The sequence below is a fragment of the Siniperca chuatsi genome, linkage group LG15 (genome assembly GCF_020085105.1).
Source record: "Siniperca chuatsi isolate FFG_IHB_CAS linkage group LG15, ASM2008510v1, whole genome shotgun sequence".
Classification (NCBI taxonomy): Eukaryota; Metazoa; Chordata; class Actinopteri; order Centrarchiformes; family Sinipercidae; genus Siniperca; species Siniperca chuatsi.
The window spans coordinates 17,524,651-17,547,280 of NC_058056.1; the positions used below are offsets into that span (position 1 = coordinate 17,524,651).

At 40.8% G+C, this 22,630-nt stretch overlaps 2 protein-coding genes across 3 annotated transcripts in view; one reads left to right on the forward strand and one right to left on the reverse strand.

Annotated features, from left to right (window-relative positions):
- Positions 1–19,713, reverse strand: part of pacrg (PARK2 co-regulated) — a 134,651-nt gene extending 114,938 nt beyond the window's left edge. Inside the window, exons 1-2 of the mRNA XM_044167137.1 lie at positions 19,509–19,713; positions 472–606 (exon numbers count right to left, since the gene is read on the reverse strand). Coding sequence (XP_044023072.1) covers positions 472–606; positions 19,509–19,577 — 204 coding nt within the window. The 5' untranslated portion in view covers positions 19,578–19,713. The remainder of the gene's footprint in view (positions 1–471; positions 607–19,508) is intronic.
- Positions 1–22,630, forward strand: part of LOC122861989 — a 98,674-nt gene that overhangs the window by 10,612 nt on the left and 65,432 nt on the right. For both annotated transcript variants that reach the window (XM_044167135.1, XM_044167136.1), the window contains one exon: positions 2,585–2,683. The gene's annotated coding sequence lies outside the window, so the exon portion shown is untranslated. The remainder of the gene's footprint in view (positions 1–2,584; positions 2,684–22,630) is intronic.

Genomic DNA, 22,630 nt, shown 5'->3' on the forward strand with positions numbered 1-22,630 from the left:
TGCCTCCTACAGGATAACAGCCCACATTGGACCTGTGAATATGACAGAAACTGTCATCATCACCTTCAGAGTTAATAATGATGACGATAAATGGTGTTTGCATAGCACCTGTCAAGTCTTCAAATTCAACAACCACAACTGCTTGACAGCAAGGGTGGATTCAAACAGTAGATTGTGTACAAGGACTACTGTATCCCAGAATTGTGTGTAATGAAACATTCTTGGGTGTTCTCTGAGAGATATTTTCTTCATGGACTGATTGGTGTTTTTTCTTTGCAGGCTTTTAATTAGGCCCCACTAGCTTTGCATTTGCCTTAGGTTTAGGTTAGTTAGTGTTACTGAGAGTACCCCCCATCCCCATTCTGACATATAACATTCCGTGATGGCAAATTTAGCACCCTAGACTTTTTGTTAATTGCGTGAGAAAACCACAAGCATTAGTCAATCCTTACCAGATGGCAGCGCACCTACCTTCCATGCAATGCGGTTTCCTTTGGTGTCATGCTCTAGCGCCATTGGGAACTCGCCACGCTCATAGAACTTGCGAAAGGTAGTTGGTTTGGAAGGGCGCTCCCGAAAAGCCCCTGCAGCCGGGGGACCCACCACCTGGTCAGACACAAAGGAGAAAATGGGAATGAAGAAAAAGGAGCAAAATAGAGAAATAAACAGAATGAGATATACACAGCAAGTGAAAGTGTTGTTTTATGAAATCAGAATTGACTGTGTTTTCTCCTACAAGAATAGAATCACTCCCACTGCCTTTCCTTAAAAGTAATTCAGGGAGACACATGTGCCTGCTCCTCTGCTCCTCTAAGGAAGGCAAAACACAGATAGTGTGCGCTTGTGTGTGCGTTAGTGTGTGTGTGTTGGCCCCGTAGCCAGAGGCACTGCCAGAGGCATTGTTAGGATCATCTTTTCTCTGCCTCCATATTGGATATGTGCTATTACTGTGCCTCTGAAAGCCAATGGGACTCCTATCACATCAGCCACAGTGTCTGCTGCTATTGTTATGGGGGCCATTGGTGGTGGTAGCCATACAAAAGATGTAAGTAAATGCACACACATTGAAGTAGAAAGGAGAGAGAGTGAAGATTTTAAGATTTGAAAAAAATAATGTAATTTCCATACTGTCTTCTATAGGAAAAAAACATTAGTGTTACTATTCAATTTTACAAAAAGTCTTGTTATTAACATGTTTAAAGGTACTACAAAGATGAGCCTCGAAAGGACCAGTTACCCAAAAATACCTGCAAAGAAACACCCATACTCCATCAACGAAGTGATGGAGTGGGAAGCCACTTGTATTTGAGGAATTTGGATTTATTTGATTGAAAACATTAGAGCTTTGCAACAGCATGTTGTAGTGGACGAATGACAGAATGTTGGAGCAAATCCTTTCCCTGTCTGTGTCCCTTGTGTGCATCCCCTGCCATCTGTGTAGCGCTGCCACATGACTGGCAGATGTGTTGCTGTCATTAATCCTCAGATTACCACCCACTGAGAAAAAGAATTTTGCCACAGCAGCCCACAAGCAGAGCAGAGTGGGACTGGGATGTGTTATCTTTGGCAGGACTGCCTAATATTGGTGTGCAACTTGAGAGATTTTAAAGAGTTTTAGTCTATTACTATGATCCTACTCAACGACAGTTTAGTTTATGTTACATCATTCACTAGTGTTGCTTGTTTGTTGCATAATTCAAAAACAAATTAAATATAAAAAAAAAAAGCCTAGAACCACAAATGTAGCTCAGTAAAACCGCCACTAAGGAATGGTGTAACATGGAACAACGTTTAAGTTACACGTGTGATGTGGTGTAGTCGGTGCCTGCATAGCTATGCTCAATAAAAACAAGAAGAGAGGAGAAACTATTATGAGCGACTCTGAGTGAATGTCTCCAAGCACTCACTGCATTCAAACAGCCCTAATGCACCATGGGATTGCAGCGCAGTCATTTCAAATGAATCCGTTTGGAGCATTTGTTTACCATGCCAGGGAATACTGAATAATATTATGCTGAATTAATAGGCACAGGTTTGTATACCTGCAGGAGAAAGACTACCTTAACAAAATGTCTGTGACTAACAATGCATGTAAAAGACAAGAAAAAAGCACTTTTCAGTATAACCTACTGTACCAGCCTAAAAGAAATCCATCACAACAAAAGAAAAATGCATGCTTGTTATTGTCCTTAAAGTCCTGTCTTTTATTTTGAGTATAATTTTAGTTGCAATGGTGTGCTTAATCATGTACAGTAAAAAAAATTGTTCATTTATTGTTTTGTAAAAACCCTGTAAACAGTGCACTTCTGAAAAAGAGAGATTGCCCCGAGTTTTCCTCAAATTAGATTTTAATCAGCTAGTCAATAATTGCTTGAATTGTTTTAACTTAGCATTGTCATGAATAGTTAAGTGTCAGCTTGCCTCATTAGAATACTGTTTCTGTCTTGTCACATCAAGCACAAAGTATAACTTAATACAAGAATGAAATGACTTTTGTTGCTTCATTTAGACTGTGAAATATACATCACTAAGATCTGCTTGTCTTCCCTCTTTTCTCTGTCTCTGTTCATTCCTTTCACTGCAGGAGTTGTTCTGCAGCCCTAGCTGTGGAAATAGGAAGCTGTAAAGCTTGCAAGATCAGTGCTGCTCCAGCCTGCAGGAGTGACAAAGCCCTCATATCCAGGTAGGTACGATGACGGTTGAGCCACGCTGCACAGGGAGGCTAAAAATAGCTCAGACTGGGCAGCAAGGAAAGAATGAACCCAGACTGCATTGACTGGCTGAGCAGCTTTTATGGTCAAGAATGATGACGCTGCAGTTACTTCTATGGCCTGTGTTCATGGCTGAGGTGTTGCAAGCTTCACAGCTATTTCCCTGTTTTCTCTCTAATTATCATCACTGGCAGGCAACACACACCAACAGCCAGAAAGGTACATATACTGTATAGTACATGTATGTACAATGGCATATTTTCTTGTGGCTCTTCACACACTACAAAAAGCTAAACACAGAAGCCCTTTCCTCTGCTACTGATGTAGGCTGCTGTTCCTAGCAGCTTAAAGAGAACTGTAATAGGAATAGCGTTGTTGGGAGATTATCACCTGCCGGCTTCCTGATATCATTCCAATGATCTGCCTGCTCCTGTTCTGCCATTCATAACATTTGGGTCTCAAGCTTCTTCATGCCAAGAGAAACACTGAATCTCAAAGTAATAGCTATAGCCACTAACCTAGTTTGTCTTAGAGCAGCTTAACAAAAAGAGAGAGTTTTTATTTCTTCTGTTTTGTAGCCTTCTGAGAAACCACATGAACTTATGGTCGGGCATGGCAAGCATTTCAGATAAGAAGCACACAGTGCCCATGTTGTGAGCAATAACGCCACTAAGTTCTGTCTTGTATGGGTCAGCACGCATTTTTGTTAACTGAATTTAGACTAGCTGTGCTGACGACAACAACTGCTGCTGATTCTGTTGTATTGTTAGCCAGCACGTCACATCATTTTTAGCTCTGCACGTCTCCCAAACACATTTGAATCATTGTTTTTTCTATCTTCCTCTACTCTGCCTGTATTTGTTGATGTGAGTAGCCACAAAAGGTGTTTGTGTTGTTATATGAAGTGGTGAGAACAGCAGCATACCCCTGTGTAATCTAAAATTCATCCCTGTTCTAAAACACTGGTATGAACACAAACAGAAAAAGGAGCCTATAACATAGACCTATACAAGCAGATAACATCCTGCCCCTCAGTGGAGGCCATAAAGCGAGCCTGTGAGGCGACAGACTACAGAACAGAGATAAAGGTGGTGTTAGGCAATAAAGGGAGGAAGTGTCTGTTTTGTGTGCCCCTGGTGCACACATCAGGGAGTCATAACAAGGCAGTACTGGTCAGATGAGCTCCAGGCTGTCATTTCTCTCCTTCGCCTTCACTCTGCCTCCAGATCCGTTTCCTCCCTAATGCTGTTGTCCACACCAACTAGCTCCAATGTAAACCTGGCTGCTGCAAGACCCACACAGGCAATTGCACACAAACATGCGCGCATGCACGCACACACTTGCTCACACACCACACATGCAGAGCTCCCCATGGGCAAGCCCCTGCAGAGGTGATTGAGCACCAGCAGGGCCTCGTGCTCCTGTCATTTATAAAGGTGTCACCCTGAGAAACAAAGATGCTCCCTCTGACCTAATTAGTATGGCACTTCCGTGGCTCTCTTGCCTGATTTTGACACACAGAGGGTCGTCAAAAGGCACAAGGAAAAAACGTAAAAAAAATAAATTAAGAGAGAGGTTGAGGCGGGATAAAGGTGGAGGGTGAGATAGGACAGAGAGAGGCAGAGACATGAAGAAGCTGGAAAGAAATGGATCAAGAAAGAACAGAGAGACGGAGAGTGACAAAATCAAGAGATAGAGATGGAGAATGGAGGAGGAAGATGGAGGAATAGAGGATATGACAGGAAGAGGGAGAAAGGGAGACAAGAGGTGTGGCTCATCAATTCTGAGGGTGAGTTCAGCATGGCGGGGCTGCTGCAGCATGTAGGTGATCCATCACTGTGCCTGGGCCTCCAGCTCCAGCGCTCTCTCTCTCATCTCTCCTTCTCTCTGCCTCCATACCACCCCTCTGATAGATGTCTGGTGAAGGGCTGTCAATTCATTGTCAACCCTGCATTGCCACCACTACTGCACTTCCTCAAATGAGGCCCTTGTTAATCTCCCTTTTCATTTCTATCCATCTCCTATCACCCTTCTGCCTCTTGTCTGTCAGGGCAAAAATGCATTTTGTTGCATTATTATTTGTCGGGGAACATGGGTGCCACGGCACATAGGTGTATTGCATCACCTGTTTACTGAGGCAGCAAAGGGAGTAGGCACCTGCTTGCTTGCTCATTCGCTCACTCTCTGCATTTCACTGCTGTTCTCGGTTGAGAGGTTATTGAAATCTAGGTAGGTGAGTCACAGAGGATGGAATAGACAGGCCAAGGCTTTCCTGATAAGGTCAGCTTGCACATCGCTGCCACAGGCAACAAAATTAGCTCTCTTTATTTACAGGGCATTTTCCGCCATAGCTCAGGCTGCTGCCTGCCCGCTGGCCACCAGGGATACAGGCTGGGCTGGAGATATATGCTTTATTCTCAAACTGCATTTCAATGAACAAGACACAGACAAAATAATGGAGGTATTTAGGTTGTTAAGGAATCTCTGCTATATGGTCAAACAATCATTTGACAGGATATTTTTGCTGACTCATTCTCTCTGCTGGGCAAAATACAGACTGGTAGGAGGCTGATTCCTTTCAGAAGAATAAATCTGCAATATTTGTGCAGCACTCCATTAATTTCTCATGACTAAACAGCAAGAAGTGCAATCAGTCTGCGAGTGAGTTTCATTATGTGCAGAAATTAGCCCTGTTGTGAGAGACAAGGTCGGATGAGAACAAATGAGTACAAAGCTCTCACTAGACTGGGAAACCACAGACTGATGAAAGGTAACAGAGTCTTTTGTTCAGAGCTCACAGAACCATAAAGGTGTGCTTTACAATTGTCACTGTGTCAGAGGCTTATGCATCAACTGTACTATGCACACAGGCACAAGGGCAGGGATGTTTGTAATAAAAAATGACTACGTTATGTCACTACAAAGAGGCGAGGATGAAACAGGTGACAGCCACCTACTATTGAACTGAGCGCAAGGGGGATAACTTTAAAGAAGAACTTCAAAAAGAAGCTTCAAGTATTGAAGAGCACCCCGCTGTTTTCTGTCTCCTCTAGTTTAACCCCATCACTTAAAAGAACAGCATAGACATGGGGAGAAGTTAACGGGATGTGAAAGAAAAAGTTGCAGGTAGGAATGTGAGGGGAGGAGTGTAAGTGAAAGAGGCTCTGTGTGAGCGAGAAAAAGAGAGTGAGCAAGACAGAACGAGGGAGAGAGAGGGAGTGAGAATGCCCTGAGTATTTTCCATCTTCTCTGTGTGGCCCACTTATCAGCCAGGCAGCAGGGCGGCCTTGTGCTTACAGAGCCCTATTGGCTGATTCATATCACCAAACCACAGCTGAGATGATGGCTCAGAGTGAATCAGCCTGCATGGCAAAGGCAGAATATAGTAGCTCTTACTACTTGTTAAGTGAACGAGAAACCACATGCACTGAGCCCGTGAGGCTAAACTTAAAAGAAACATGCACATTGCTTGACTCACATAAGTCTGAACTAAAATCAAGATGCACTTTCAGTGTGCACTTACACTGATACAAACCATGTAAACACATGTTGTGTAGTTTTGTTATAATTAATTGATCGACTTATCATCAATTGATTAATCATTTCATTACTAGTTTGAAATTTAACAATCTGATGTAACACCTTGTTAGAATTACCACTATTTCAGTTGTTTACCACAACGTAATGTAATACATGGCCACAAGAAGCACATTTGTGCAGCAACATCTCTGACTACTGTTCAATTTGTGTCTGTTAATTTTTGTATGCATGTATAGTCAGCAAAGGGAACGGAGCACACTTTCTAGTTCTGGCTGTTAAGAGAGTGGGGCACGCACTGATCCAATGCTTTGTCTTTACAGCCCCAATCAGTGACGACACCTGAAGGTATTAAAACACTGCGCTAAGCCATGAAATTAATGAGACACAGAAGGAAAACTACATCCCTGACCTGCTGCAGTTGCCACTTCTGTTGCCAATTTTATTCATCAAATAAGTAGGTTCTTGTCAATAAACATCCTCATAACTGTATTTAATTTATGACGGACTGATAACCACCTCATAGAATATATTAATGTTCCTGAATTCAGTAACAACACTCTTTGTTTTGGAGTGGTTATGGAGTGCTGGCCACAGCTCAGAATAGCTGCATGACTCATCCAAAAGTTGAAACCTAAGTTTGTTTTGCAGGTGTAAGGAGACAGTCAACTAAGCAGATAAGGAGGCAGTCATAGAAATAAACAGCCAGACAGGGAGAGGCTGAGATGGGCAAGCAGGCTCGAACCAGGCGAGGAGATAGGTAGATAGACAGTGAGACAGGCAAGCAGGTGAAGGTAACTGTGACCATACACTTTAATGAGGAAGCATCACTAGGAGCTGTGGAAGGTTTGATTCCGCAGCAACAGGCCCACAGGGGGGAGGAATGGGAGAGGGACACACCCAGAGCAGCAGGAGGCCATCGATTTCACCACAGAGTCACAGACGGAGAGCCGCAGATATGAGAGATGAGAGAGCATAACAGTCTGCAACCTCACAACACCACACCACCCCACAGCCACACACAAACACACACACACACACAGTCACAGTATCACAGGTAGCCTGGCACTGACAGATCCCGGAGGAGTGGAGGGAGGCATGGGGAGATAAGCAGACTGCACATGGCAAAAGATACAGGTTCTACCTCTGATATGAGAATATTGTTTAAAAGTGAAGAACATTATCTAGGTGATTAGTATGTATTTCAAAATGAACCCCAGGCCCTTGGTCTTATCACATGCCCAGTGTGACTTTCTATTCCTGGAAATCAGTCTTGCTGCCTATAAGTCTGTCTTTTAAAAATGATGCTGGAGATTTGCTTACAGAGACACCATGCAGAGACCAAAGCCCGGCATGGTCTGAAATTTGACCTTTACATAAATTAAACGGGGGGAAAGCACACTGATGGCTACATCCCTGCTAGTAGATAAGCAAGACACACAGTCTGCCTAACTCAGCTGCATGCGTCCAGTCACACAAACACACACACTTCATCTACTCCCTCTCTATTTCCTTTACTCATTTGAATGTAACATAAAATGCTTTCTTAATCCAAAATTTGTTTATTCCACAGACTAAGAGGGGAAAGGGGCTCCCAGCAGAGGTTGTTACAGGAAACAGTGAGCAATATATATGGAACAGAGGTCTGTTATTGAGACCTCATGCAAGGATAATGCTCTGAATGATAGTCCACCCTTCGGATTAACCCGAGAGACAAGGGGGGAAAAAAAACTTTCGCTTTGCCTTGAAAGCAGGCAACTTCTCCGACGCCTCAAATCTCACACTTTGCTTGCTGTAGCAGCTCTCTCAGACAGAGAGGCGACGCTTTTAGCTGAGCTACAGGGAGCCACTCACACAAAGACACACACACATGAACACAGTCACACAAACAAACAAATAAAAAAGGAGCTAAAGTAAATACACATCCAAAGCACTTTGGTCCAGCCACCCCTGCCTTTTATACAGACAGCAGGATTCATATGAAAGTCATACAGATCTCCGTCTGTTTTATCAATCCCTGCTCTTAAAATCCATTCATCTATACATCCATCTATCTAATAGCCCATCCCACTTTTCCACCTCTTTCTCTGCATTGCAGGTTGCTGATTCTCTGACAGTGAAACAGGTGTCTAGGTTATTAGTATGAGTATCTCTGTGCCACCTCCTCTATCCCACACCATTCATGACAAGCATAAATCAACGCTGTGTGAATGAGCAATAGTGGATCGGGGGCTTGCTACAATAACATCCAGGCAGTGTGCCTTTCTCATCGTCAAACACCAATGATATAGCTTACAGTCGATGCAAAATATCTCGAAAACAGACCGCAGCAAAGCAATGATTAAAAAGAGTGTATTAATGTTTATTGTTTAGGCAAGAGTTAAATATGACCTCTCAAGTTCAGTTTGAGCAGCAAAACCCTTTTAAACTTTAATCATAAAATGAACACTCATCTATTTAAGAGGTGTGCTACGTCATCCTCTCCCTCCTGAATCACATTCGCTCTCTTTCCCCTCTACTCACTCTAATTTCCTCTCATAAAAAGGCTGCCTTCTACGACTCTCCTTGGCTTGAATTTTTATGTCTTTTTGAGGCCCATCTCAGAGGAATGTTGTCAAGGTAATGTGATGATGACCCTTAGACTCCTCGTTAAATCACTCAGTATCAGAGCATCAACTAAATGTCTTACTCACAATCTCTTACATTAGCACTCACATCAGCATCCATGTCACAACCTTATTCAGACAGCCAGACAGACAGTCCAAACAAAGTCAGTTAGATTAACCAACACTAAAGAGATGGGTGTCAGAGTGACAGATGGAAAGTTGAGCATCTGTCACTGAGTTGAACCATTTGGTTGAAATCAAAGGAAGATGAGGGCCTTCAAAGGACAGGCAAAGCCGTGTCTGAAGCCAGACATGCTCTGGTGTGCTCCGCAGATAAGGGCCAAGAGGTTATATTGCTTTTCTTCCGTCTCTCCCTTTGTTCTCCTCTGTCTTAAGGGAGTGGGAGGGAGAGAGAGAAAAAGACAGCGAAAAAAGTAGAAGAGAGAGAGAGAGGTAGAGAGGGACCGAGAGAGAGAATGAGTCATGAACAGGTTGCCTGTCTCCCTCTGCCACAGCATGGTGTGTTGGTCAAACACTCGTTAGTGGAATTTGCTCGGTGTTTCCGAACGGCGAGGGTAATGAGCAGAGGTGGCTGGAGCAGAGGGGTGCCAGGCCGTGATGTAGATCATTTCTGACAGTATCTGAGTACTTTTGCCTTCCAGCCCTTCCCTTTCCCTGCCTTCTCCAGCTTGCTGCAGCACAGCAGTTGCCTCCAGCGTACCTTCGACTGGGAGCACTTTGACTCAGCTGGATGCGAGGCATGAGCTAAATAGCAGAGTAATCCTCAGTGAAATTCTGAAGGGAACGTACACACTATTTCAAATCTCAAAAGGGTTTGCAGGTTTACTTTCTTGGCACTAGGTGAAGAACACCACAGCCCTGGAGCACCATCTATGCTGTGTGCTTTAAACTACATTCAGTGTGCAAGATGGTGGCACTGCTGCACTTTTGCTCTGCCCTTCAGTGCCTCTTCACTTTAGAGAGAATATTCCCCTAATAGGCATTCTGACATTTTTTTGTATTGCAACATGCTAGTTTTCTAACATTTATTACATCATTTGCTATGTATCACTAATGCATGGTGGATTTTGTCATTGTCCTTGAGGAATTACAGACATACAGCCCATTTTGGTCTCTGCACTGGTCAGCAAAATTCAAAAGGTCAGGCTAATGTTATTGCATCTGCGGTGATTTTATAAGATTTTCAAAGTGGGGGGGTGGAGAAACAAAGGCCACCATTGGCATTATTGAAATGGAATAACACTGTCAGATACATTGATTTTTCTGCTACTGGTTCCTATTACGTTGATGTAGTCAGTATGTGAGCTGCCACATGAGCCTGTATTAAAGTGTTTAACACATGGCTAACACCGGCAGATTAAAACACTAAGAAGGGCCTATTCTCCTCTAGCAAGGACAAGTCAGTGTGATGGGTGATCATGATGGAGGATGGGTGAATAAATGGCTAATGTCCTGTCAGTTTAATACACTTAAGCATAGCCTTATTTAGGTTTAAGTTTTGCTGACTTCTATGTCCGGAGTGAGGACATAAGCCCAGTATGTGTCACTTGTAATAAGTACATTTACATAAGGCACAGACACACCATAATAATGTGGTACACAATGTAAACACTTGATGAAAATTGACTTAACTTGGAAGTAATTGAATTACAATTAAAAACAAAAGCGGTCAGAGTAGCTTGGATGCCATTAAGCAGCATTTGTACACAGAGGTCCACCTATCAGTACTATAATATTGAGTTCTAAAGTGTGTATTACGTCAAGAAGAACAAATCTAAAATAACCAACAGTGATATAATGGACATGTACACCAGGTAAACAAATCCTGCTGAATAATTCAACCTAATATAACCCACCTTTAGCAGTGTTTGCAGTGTTCAGAACATTTTGTCTACTTACTTGTTATAGTGTGTCCAATTAGTTACCAAACACATAAATGCTTTAATGAGGGCTTAAATTAACTGTTTTAGTGCTGACAATTCTTAATTTTTCAGCATTTCCCAGCCCACATTTTATTGTAAATATCAACATACTGTATGGTTCACTGAAAGGTTACTTTAATTACCCCCACTACGTTAAAAGATGTTCTTTTTATTATTTGATAGATTTGCGAGCACATTAGAATGTAAGCTGTGCAATACACCTCAAGAATACAATCAATTCAAAGGTCATTTTTTACTATAATGATTCAATTTTAAAATGCACAAACTATATATGACAAGTAGGCTGCCAAAATAATACTTTTTATTCTATATTTCTGTTTGTGAAACAGTCTTGCATGATATGGTGGTATACATCAATGAAATTAGAGAAAATACTGTAAGCTTAAAAGTTAGTAACAGTATATGGCCTGATTTGTGTTACATAAAGTCATAGTGTCCTACCATCACCAAGCCTGTTAAAACTGGATAACACAACTTTAGCTGACAATATATTAATTGATTTTATGGTCATTCCTAATCATTTACAGGAAGCTTGGTGTGTAATGGACTAAATAACCCATGTTAACCACCGTGTGTGTGTGTATATGTGTGTTAGTTATGTTTAATATAGCAATATCAAAGTATGTCCTCATATTCATCTGTGAAGTCAAACCAAGCACGTAATTCAGCCGATGCCCCTGCATTCTTGCTTTTGATACAAGAAGAACACTGCTCATAGAAGAGGCATAGGTCTAGATGCCCTCTGCAATGGTTATCCCATGACATAGGGCTAATTAACTCTAGAGCGGAAAATAGAGGCCCTGCAAGGAGCAATAAACATTCTCCATTAAAAGCCATCTAATTAGAATGCAGGCTACAAGGGCTTGAAGGAGAACATAACAAACACAAAGGCCAGTGTAATTGTCAACCAGGCTCTGAGGAAAGCAAACATAATAGACATAATCAGTTGAGCACTTCCTATAAGGTCATGATAGAATGCTGAGGAAGTACTTCTCCATATCTGACTGAAGTTTCCAGATGGTGTTTTCCTCAACCACGGAAAAGGTCACAGACATTTCAGCAGTCATGCACTTCAGATAGCATGCCATCAATTATGACCTAATCTATCTGTTGATACCTGGTGAGAGGAGCATGGAGCACAGAAACTACTTCTTGTAAGTTCTTCCAAATTCATCCTAAGTAGGAATGTAGATTTTCAATGTGATCAAAACAGTGGATCAAAGCAAAGTCTCAAAAGAAGTGGCATTTCACAGACAGGCTTCACTTCCCTTTAATGGTCACTTTTGATTAATTCATGAATAAAAAAATATCATTAAACAATGTTGAAAACATGCTTCTATTTGGGTCAGTCTTTTTCCACTGCTTTTAAAGTGATGAGCAAGGCAGCCAAAGTCAACAAAGTCAAAAGTTATGGGGGAAACTGTAAGATTTCCAAGTCAGCCAATGCTCCAGCCACTCAAGGCCTTTAGGCTCCGTGGTTGATCGATAGTAATGGAAACGCCAGTGGGCCTCCAGAGCCCATTGCCAATTTAACCTGTTTTACCATGACTCAATTCTTCCTTAAATAACCCATCTGCTTACTGGGATGGACTACAGGCTTCTGGTGCTGATAAGATGAGCGTGCAGAAGCAAAGGGGAGGAAAGATGGTTGCAGAAAAATTGTTTTAGTGTGTCCGAGGGTTTGTGTGTCTACAAGCACCACTGGTTTAGAAAACACTTCCATGAGGCAGTTCAAGTGAGGCAGGTGAGGGAATCTACAGCATGGCATCAAACAGTGGAAACTTGCTCAATTTGCCTTTACTTGCATAGGCGTGCTTCACACACAACACACACAAAATACCCCAACCGGCTTCATGGCCACTTTATGTATCACGCTGGGCACATTATGAGTTGCTGTGTCAGGTAAATGTGTTTGGAGTCATGGGGAAGAATGATTTTGACTGTGAGTGAAAATAATAAAAAGACAGATTCATCTCGATAAAAGCTTTCAAGGATCTTGGTCAACAACTGCCTGCTATCCATATAACTGACAATGGGCTTATTTCTGTCTCAGACTTGCAGCCTTTTCATCCTTGCTGTGTTCATGTTCTGTTTATTATGATTTCTCCACCCCGTGGTGTTTCAGTGGATAGAAGAAAGGATTTAATCATTTGAAATCAAGCTTTAACTGATACACATCAGACTATTAGACAAACTTTTAAATCTCGATTAATTCTGAACCAAATTAAATTTAAGACAGCATTTTAACTAGGTTTATATTGCAAGTTAGATTACATTTAATCAGGTTGCACTGAAATTCTAGACAAATTTAAACCTTAATCAGGGATCAATTCTAAACTGTCACTTGTTTAATTTGATCAGATGGCTTTATTTATTAAGATGACACTCAGTGGTTAGAGCTTCAAAGGCAAATATGTGAAATGTGATTCAACACATCTCTGACACAACCTTAACAAAACATGGTTCTATACAATCTACTAAAGGCAAAATTACTACATAAATACAATACAAATAAAATCAACATTAAAGTGCATCTATGTTCTGTTCCATTGTATTATTTGGTTATTATTATTTATTATTACTATAATGCTGATTTGGTTTAGGTTTTATTATAATGTACAGTAATTGTCTAGTAACCCATTGTTTCTCAGTGTAAAACGTTTTCATCTTCAGGGACCTGTCTGATTGAATGAAGGTCCTGCAGAGAAAGAAAGAGAGAGATAAAGACCGAGAGAGAGACAGCATAGGGGGCTGAGACATCTGCTCAGGTATATAATGATGATGCTGTGGGGGAGGAATGGAATAAGATATGGAGGTCACGTTTGCTAGTATGGAGTCTCCATCTGTCCCCTGGGGTTAGTGGGGTGAGCCAGGGATGACGGTGGGGGTGGGGGGAAAGGGGTTGGCGGATTGTGTGGAGCGTTGTAGCAGACTTGGGGACGTTGTTTGCCAGCTCAATTCTTTCAGGAGAAGCAAAGAGTAAATTAGGTGTGCTTGTTATAAAAGCAGTCTATCGACTCAGCAATCTGCAGACTCATGCCACACGAAAGTTGAGGTTGGGATCAGGTGTAGTTTGTATCGATTTGCCCTCTCAGGTGAACTGTGCAATGCTTAAAGAGGATCACGTCCATGTTCTCATGTCTGTGTTGTGTTGTATGCTGTATGTAGTGTGCGACACAGGAGAGTGTAGAGACATTTAGAACTTTCGTCCTTTCTTTCATGTCTTTTCATAAAGAAAAAAAGCATTTCCTGAGAGAAAGGGCTTCATGACACTTAAGACCTCTAAGTCTTTTTTAAAGCATATAAGCTGTACACAATAAGACAAAACATTACGCGATCATCAAGCATTTCTAAATGTTGTCTGCGTTAAAAGAAAAAAAGATAGATTGTTAAAAAGATTAAACATAGATTGTTTGATGACTGCTCACTCAGTCAGTCAGGTGAGCCCAGGAACCTGTATACCCGAATGGCAGATTTTCACTCAACTCTCAAAACCTCCGTAAGTTAGCATAATAGTTTGTAGAATTATAGTGTTACTCACGCTTTAATACTGCGTGGTTATGTATCAACATTTATATGCACTGTTTGTGAACTTCCTTCGTCTTAAGTTCGGCGCGATGTGCTGTTTTTAGCTCAAAGAAAGAGTTGATCAAGCTAGCAGCACAACATGTGAAAGCAGCCAAATCTGTAAAGTTTCCCCAAGTATTCTAGTATTACACACTTGTTACGCCTTCTGATTCTGAATGAGGATGAGCTCGATACAGCAGTTGTTGTAAGTTGACTTACAGAAATAGAAACTCTTCAAGCACCATATTTTTGTGAATTATGTGAAATAGGGATGGGACGATTACGATTTTATCACAGATTGGGATAAAAAACACTCAAGATAAGTTGATCATGTTGAATTTCCATTATTGGGATAATCGTGAATATCCTCACATGAGTGACTTGAAAAGCCCAATGCCAAAGCTAGTTGGATTTTATTTTTGATAATTCCTGTATATCTTAAGTCAGGGGTAAATATACTGATGGCTACTGATGAAACTGTTGTCTGTACCATTTGACATCATGGTAGAGAAGTGAAAAATAGAGCCTGATGAAAAAAATTATCATGTAAGAAATAACAGACTCACACAATGCTGTTATTTTTTTTAATTTATTTATCCTTTATTTATGCAAGGGGACCTTATGATTTATGATTACCTTACTTAAGATCGTTTGTTTTTCACTAAAAAGGATGCTCACTAAAAAGATGTGTCCTAGTTGTGATGCAATAAAAATATTAGTTTCTTAACAAAACGTAAGGTAAAGTGATTCCAGTGCCATTTTAAGAGTTTTAAGCATATTTTGATGATTACCGGGATAATATCATGAATCTCAATTATTTTGGCAAGGATAATCGTGACATGAAATTATCATATTGTCTGATGCCTAATGTGAAAGCCGTTAAGTTAACTGCTCTTAGCAGCCGCTACCCCCGTCTTCATGTGCACTGAAAATGATATCTGCAGGACAAATCTGTCACTCACAAGTGATTGGTTAGGGCAAACCAAAACACCCTTTCCTCAATTCTGTCTGATATCAGGCTAGAAATAAGCAAAAATTAGGTTGGGCGATATGACAATATACTGTAGTGAGACAATATAAATGTATCACCTGTCAGAGATTTTGTCATACTGTTAATAGCGTGAAAGCTATACCTTCAATATCTCTTTTTGTACAGGCTTTTTCACGTCACAGTAGGAGATGCACAGGTGTAATTAATAACACTAATGATGACTGCATTTCATCTAATGTTGTGTATGCTGGCTCATTGGCATTTTGCCTGATATCAGATAGAACTGTCAACTCGTTACACTCCATTTTCCAACTTGGTGGGCGGATTCAAAGGTCTGGACCCAGGCATCACTGGCATGGCTTACTGGGACACTTAAATGGAATGAAATGTGCTTTTCCTGCTATGATAAGTCTGCAGTGAAAAATGTCTATTGAACCATTGTGGACAATGTTGCAAATCAAAGAGCAGGACTGCTTTAAGGCAATATTGGATTTTTAAGATTTTTTAAGTATGAAATAGTTTTTGAAGTATCTTGATTTGTCAGGTATTTAATTTGCCAGATTGGCCAAAAACAAAGATTTCCATATGATTATACCATGAAAGACAATTGTATCCATATCACTCACACATACCGCATAATATAAGAAAATCTTTTTTTCCTTTATCTGTGTCAACTGCAATGTTCACATATACTGTGTATTCATGTCCATTTGTGTCACACGTCTATGCAGGTGTTTGCGCTCTCTCCCCATTTTTTGTCACCAAGCTGAATAAGCCTCTGACACAGAAAATAACAGCTTTGTTCCCCTCTCTGTCTGAAACACAAGGTGACGACCTCCCACCAGAATGTAAGAGCATCTTTTTTCTCTTTAAATGCTAGAGGATGAATCATTACAAGTGGGGGGGGGTTCAGGGGCCTGTGCTATTGATTCAATTTCTATGACCACAAATACTTTAAAGCATAATAAGCCTATGCTTCAAGTCCTCATACCCTTTCAAGGCTTGAAATGGCCTTGTTGTTACCTACAAATCATAGCTCTCTGCAAAGCTGCCCTCTCTCGAGCGATATGTCAGTGACCACAAGGGACAAAAATAAAACTGAAGGCAACAGACACAAGCAAGCCTCTGAAAAATGTAATGGTTTCTGTTGAGGATTTAGCCAGTGATATGGCAGTGTGGGAGTATCATTCATGTTTCAGACGTAGCAGATCCTCTGGGGAGATGGTGAATATTAAAGGGCTTTGCAGGAGCCTTCCTTGTGACGGCTCTTGACAGAAGATTTGTTTATGACCTTCAAAAAAGGAGGAGGAAGTCAATGATAGCTTTGACTGCCTCTTTTGCATCTCAAGGCATTCCCTGCCATAGAAAAAAAGAGAGCTGCAGTTTCATGTTCAAGTATTTACTGTTGTCATCAGAACTGTGCGGCTCTTCCACTTCTATTTATCACATAGCCCCGATTCTTTTAAGCGCACAGTGAACGTAATAAGGCAATATCTGTCTTCAAAAAACTTGGTGGCTCAGAGTAGAAGACCTAGTTAAATTGTTTGCATCAAAGTACCCAAGACTGGACAGTCAACATTTTAGAAGTAGAAAAGATATGGAAGTGAGAGCTGGGGGATTGCTGACAGAAAATATTAAACACTTGACACTTTCCTTAAATTCATTCATTAAATTATTGCTGACCATGGATGCCTCAACTTCTGATACAGTGCTCTCATTTCACCATGAACCAAGTCAACATAAACAGCATCAAAACAAAACACAGAAATCAAAATATAAGGTATTCTTGGAACTTCCTGAATAAGTAGGTTTTACCATTTCCATGACAAAAAAAGCAAGACAATGACATGTTGCCAAGTTTGCATGTAGGAAATAAATAAAAAAAATAAAAAATTCTTATACTGTAAACCACCTGTCTTCATTTTCACCCTTAAAGAAAGAGATTCTAATGAAGAGCTTGGTGTTGTCTCTAAAAAAATAGGTTGGGGATAATTGCCTGAGAGATCAGGCAAGTGAGAGTAAAAGAATGCCTCAATCTGTCAATTTCAGCTATATGACTGTGACATGCTTTGTTGCTCACCAGCTGCAACTGCCTCTGTGTTAAAGTGCCATGTGATAATTAAAAGCAAGAAGAAGTATGTGAGCCATCTCAAACATCTCAGACTGTGTTCCTTATATGATACCGCATACCCCTAAAACAGAGCGAAGCACAACATAACTCTCCTCCTCACACAAACTGCTGCAAGGTAGTCTTTCTGATGACAAAAGGTGAACAACTTCAACTGAACTTGTTGAATGAGTTGAACTTGTACAATATAATATCAACAGTTGAGAAGGGTTATAATTAAAACAGGTTTCAGTGTTAAAAAAGTGTGATGGCCCATTTTACTTTTACATAACCTCACATAAACACTGATAAGTTAAAAAAGGATGCCTGTGTAAATGTGGTGCTGGGACGCTTGTTCTCCTCAACAGCTTACAGTCTATTACCATAGCTGCTCCTATGGCCTACCACATCTGCCAGAGCACAGCGGGAGGCTACACATACATCTTTCAGTGGCTTTTGTTGGCAAACAACATCAGCTAAGGGAAAAGCCAGTTTCATACATCATCCTATTTTTACGAGATCATATTTCACTGGTCATGCAAATTTAGTCCATTCCACAATTCTATAAGTACACTAAGCCATGGACCCCCGAGACAGCAAATTTGTAACTCATCTTGATTGAATAAATTTACAGGTACAGAAGAAGACAATACTCCAGACAAAACTAGTCCAGATTTCTAATAATAATCTATTTTTAGCTGCACAAAAGCTAGTTTTACTGACCAATCAATACAGTTCATCAATAAAGACTAATGCCCTCTGCTATAAAAACCTATTACACTTTCCTGATCCATCTTCATTTGCAGTAAATGGGAAGAGAAGAAGACCCGACATGACTGTCTTTGGAAATTAGTCCACTTCAACACAGTTTAACTACACAGGAGGTCCATGATGGAGACCGCTCTGCAAGGAAATCATGGTCCAGGAAAAGGAACACCAGTACAAAAATAAGTGCATAATAGTTGCCTTAGAACACATAAAAGCTTTGGTGGCTAGGCACACAAATAAACAACTCTATTTGATTATTATGCGCTGCATACAACTCCAACTACCCCACAAGCATGTTAGTCTATAAAACATTCCCCTTTCATGTTAATGCGCTATCTCTAAGATGTTATAAAAGAGACATTTGCATTTTTCTTAGCATATGGCTTCAGAATTTCACAGTGTCTAATCATTGCGTTATAGCTTTGGAATGGGCTCTAAAAGTGTCATTTTAGCCCATAAAAGTTATTGGATAATTTTAGAGTTCTCAAATCCCCATACTTGTGTGAAACCCACCCAAGCTTGTCTGACCAAAAGAGTTACACACACTTGCACACATGCACACAGCACACAGGAATGAGGGTTGGAGGTTTTTCCTTTTTCCACTGCTACCCCATCTCTCTGGGCTATTTAGTGTGTTGAGATTTTGCTCTGCACAAAGACCAGAAAGAGGTTCTGCTGAATAACAATAGAGAAATGATAGAGGAAAAGAAAGAGTAAGAGGATAATTTAAAGCGGCAAGTAAGAGTCTGCCCCCTCCCTGCATCCTTTGCCATTATTTGTAACTTAACCTAGATAGTGGTGCCACACTGTTGGCAGCATGTGGGTGTCCAGACTGACAGTGTTCATGTAACCTACCACACAAAGCACAACTCAGCCTCTCTCTGTGTCTCTGACACTAATATGCGACTCTTGTCTGAGATGTTTCAAACATTAAAAAGCACTGTTGTTTAGTGTATCAAAACTCTGTGGAAAGTTAAGTTAGACAGCTTGAGCTCACTGACAGAAATGATCCGCTGTGATAAACTGAATGTGAAATGAAATATCACACGTTAAATATGCATTTTGTTATCGCAAATATCATATAATATTTTGTCACAACTTCCCCAATAACACATGCTATACAGTAAATAGGATATACAGTCAGCTGTCAGTTTTTTATAATAAGGCAGTCCAACGAAATGCTACATACACCGCTAAAGCTAACGTTAACCGAACGTTTGCTACCTAACGGTAACAGCGTCAAATAACTTCACTCACCACGGAGTTCTTCATATTGGCCTTCACGGTGAAGCCTTGTGTTTTTAGTTCCCTCTTGTTCCTCAACATATCCACAGGTCTCGTCTTGTAAAATGACGAGGAGAATCCAAACCGAAAATGAAGAGCAATGTTGCTAACTAATTAATATTTGTGTGGCTCTCAAAACGTGACGCCAGTTGTTTTTTGTAGTGGTTGCTATGCAACTTCAGAGACGCTTTGGTCTGGTTGCTGCGGAGACGTGTGTTTTCTTGTTACCATAGAAATTCCAGGGCACCGCTGAAAATATCCAGAGCAAAGTGTCGTGGTTTATCAGCAGAGGATGCCTGAGTGTTCACAATAATCATTATTAAATAGGTCGTACTTATTAGTTTCTTCGCTCTTATTAAAAAGTATCATATATATCAATTTATTATAAAGATAGCAATATCACAGCAAAACAGGAAATGACTTCTCAGAAATATTATTGTAGTGATCATTTCATCAGTATATTTTTGTAATTTCAAAAAAAGGGGGGACTATAGATGCTTCTGATGATTTATTATATTTAAATCCTGCTACCTAATCGTCTTGATTATCATGAGGTAAGAGGAGTGCATAGACCTATAGTTTCCAAAAGGCCAAAAGATTTGTACTGCACTCTTTTTTTTTTATAGTAATGGGTCAAACTGGTGCTCTTCTTACTGCCATCATGCTAGTTTAAATAATGGGCTATAAACAGTAAAAAGGTGACCCAACCTTACACAGGATGACCTGTCTTTTTGTGTGCTCCCGGGCCGCCACACTTCCTTTTTAGACACAGAGGATGGATCACACCCTCAGCATATCATTATACTCATGCAGCAGGTCCTCATCCAGAAGTAAATACTTAATGATGCTCTTTGTGTGGCAGGAAGACCAAGGCCTTGACTGTCAATAAGCTGGTTAGAGAGCGGCCTGAGCTCTGAATCATTCCAATTTAGGGATGTGGCACTTTTAATCTTCCAATATCGTTTTTTGCCTCTGGAGACTTTCTTGGGTGAACTGGTGCAACTGTTATTAATCTTCAGTGCACAGGCAATTTCTCTAAAAGCCCCTATTTGTTTTTTATGGCTCCATTGAGAGAGGAGGGTATAGCAGCAGGGAGGGAGACTGTAAACAAGGTATGCAGGGAAGGCAAGTAATGTCCCTGTCAGCATTCAATGCTGGTCTCTCTCTCTCTCTCTTTCTCTCTCCCTCTTTCTGGTTCCCCTCGAAGGATTAAAAAGAGGAAGAGGGGAGTTTTCAGAAAGCAAACTGAGCAAACTGGAGCGTCAGCATGAATTCAGCTGGACTGAGAAATGATTGTTCAAACAGCACTGCACTATCTCACTCCTGTGAGTGCACAGTGTGGAGGGGAGCTGGTCTTTGTGAATTGTAGAAACAGACATTGCAGGAATGATGCGTGGAATGCAAAATCGTTAGTTTTGCCAGTCTCTTGAGTTCTGTGTGTTTATGTGTAAACATGTGTGTGTAAGTATGTATATCTGTAGCTCTGTCAGGCTACCAGTGTCGGTGACCACACGGGTCAAGTTAATATCTCAGTTTCTTACGGGCGCTTCAAGAACACAAGTAGAGTGTCCAAATTGACTTACACAGTGAAGATTAATTTGCGTTTTCTGCCGCTAATGATGTATTGTGGATAACTAGGTGTTTCGGCAGGTAGGGAAAGAATAAGGGGGAAAAATATAAGTAACAACATTGAAAAGGGACCACAATACACCATGTTTTGATGAATATGTGTTATTCTTTCTGAATCTACACTGTGCCTTCATCATCATGGTGTCCCTGGTTTGATCTCCAGCTCATTTGCTGGACCACCTTCAGGCTTGGCAACCATTTTCCACAGTGAGGGAAAACAGCAATTATGATATCATTAGAGCAGAAACCCGTACCTACAAAGCAGAGGACCCAGAGGGGTCCAGCAGAAGAATCTCAGCTGGAAAAAGATAGCAGAGACTTTGCTGCAGAGTCACTTGCCCCCCAATTACCATGAAACAAGACAAACAGCCATTAGACTCCACCATTAGGCTGTAGGGACAGCGGCCAGGAGCTTGTTGGGTTTAACAGTTCGTCAGGTTGTGAAAGTCACACAAAGTGTACAAGCTATGTGACTGTGATAAATGCCATCTGATGCAAGTGAATCAGGTTCATTGTACTTGTGTTCGCCTACTATGTTACGTGTTTAATGACTTTTAAACCAGAAATGTAAAAATGTAATCTTAGATATATTTAATGTCCTATAGGGACACTATAGAAGAGATATACTATTAAAGCCTAAGAAACCCATAGTTCAATAAAGTCCCTATAACAGCACATTTGAGTCTAATACATGATATAGTCCTCCCCAAAGGAATATTATTGGAATATTGTAGTGATTTGTTATGAGGGGTCTGAACACATGTCGCAAGTGTTGCAACATATTAAACTGTTGCTTGAACGTAGTAAAGCCATATATATTGTGTATATTTAGTGGCACCAAAAACAAAAACAAAGCTGAACTGTATTCTTTCACGCATTCAAAGTAATTAAGAAATTAAGAAATTATACAAAACTGCTTTTAGTTGTTAGAGGCCATACATACCCTTGGTACACCTCCTCAGGTGTTTTCACTTTTGCCTGATTAGTGCTCTTCTCTGCACTGTGTGGGTGTGTACAGACTGTGCTTGTCATCCCCCTGACTCTCCTGTTAGTTGTCTTGCACTGGTTATGCCTTGAACAACATACACCATTATAGTTTTTATTAGTACAAGGACTTTGGTGACCACACATAATTCCCTGCATGGCGGCGCCCAACTTCAACCTCAGCACAGAACTAATCAGCCAGAATAAGTGAAAACACCTGTGTGGGTGCACAGGGGCCTTTAGTGGTTTAACATCTAATCTGGAGGAATCTGGTGCTCAAAAAAAGTTTAAATCAAACACAAAATGGTATGGTCTGAGTCCTCAAAAAAATCAGTTCAGTAATAAATTTCATGTGTTTTGATAATTAATAGTCAGCTTGATTATTAGAGATTCAAACATAAACGAGGCTTCACAACCAAAGATGCAATTTTGTGATTCACTATGACAATGCGTTTGTGAAATTGAACAGAGGAGCACATTAA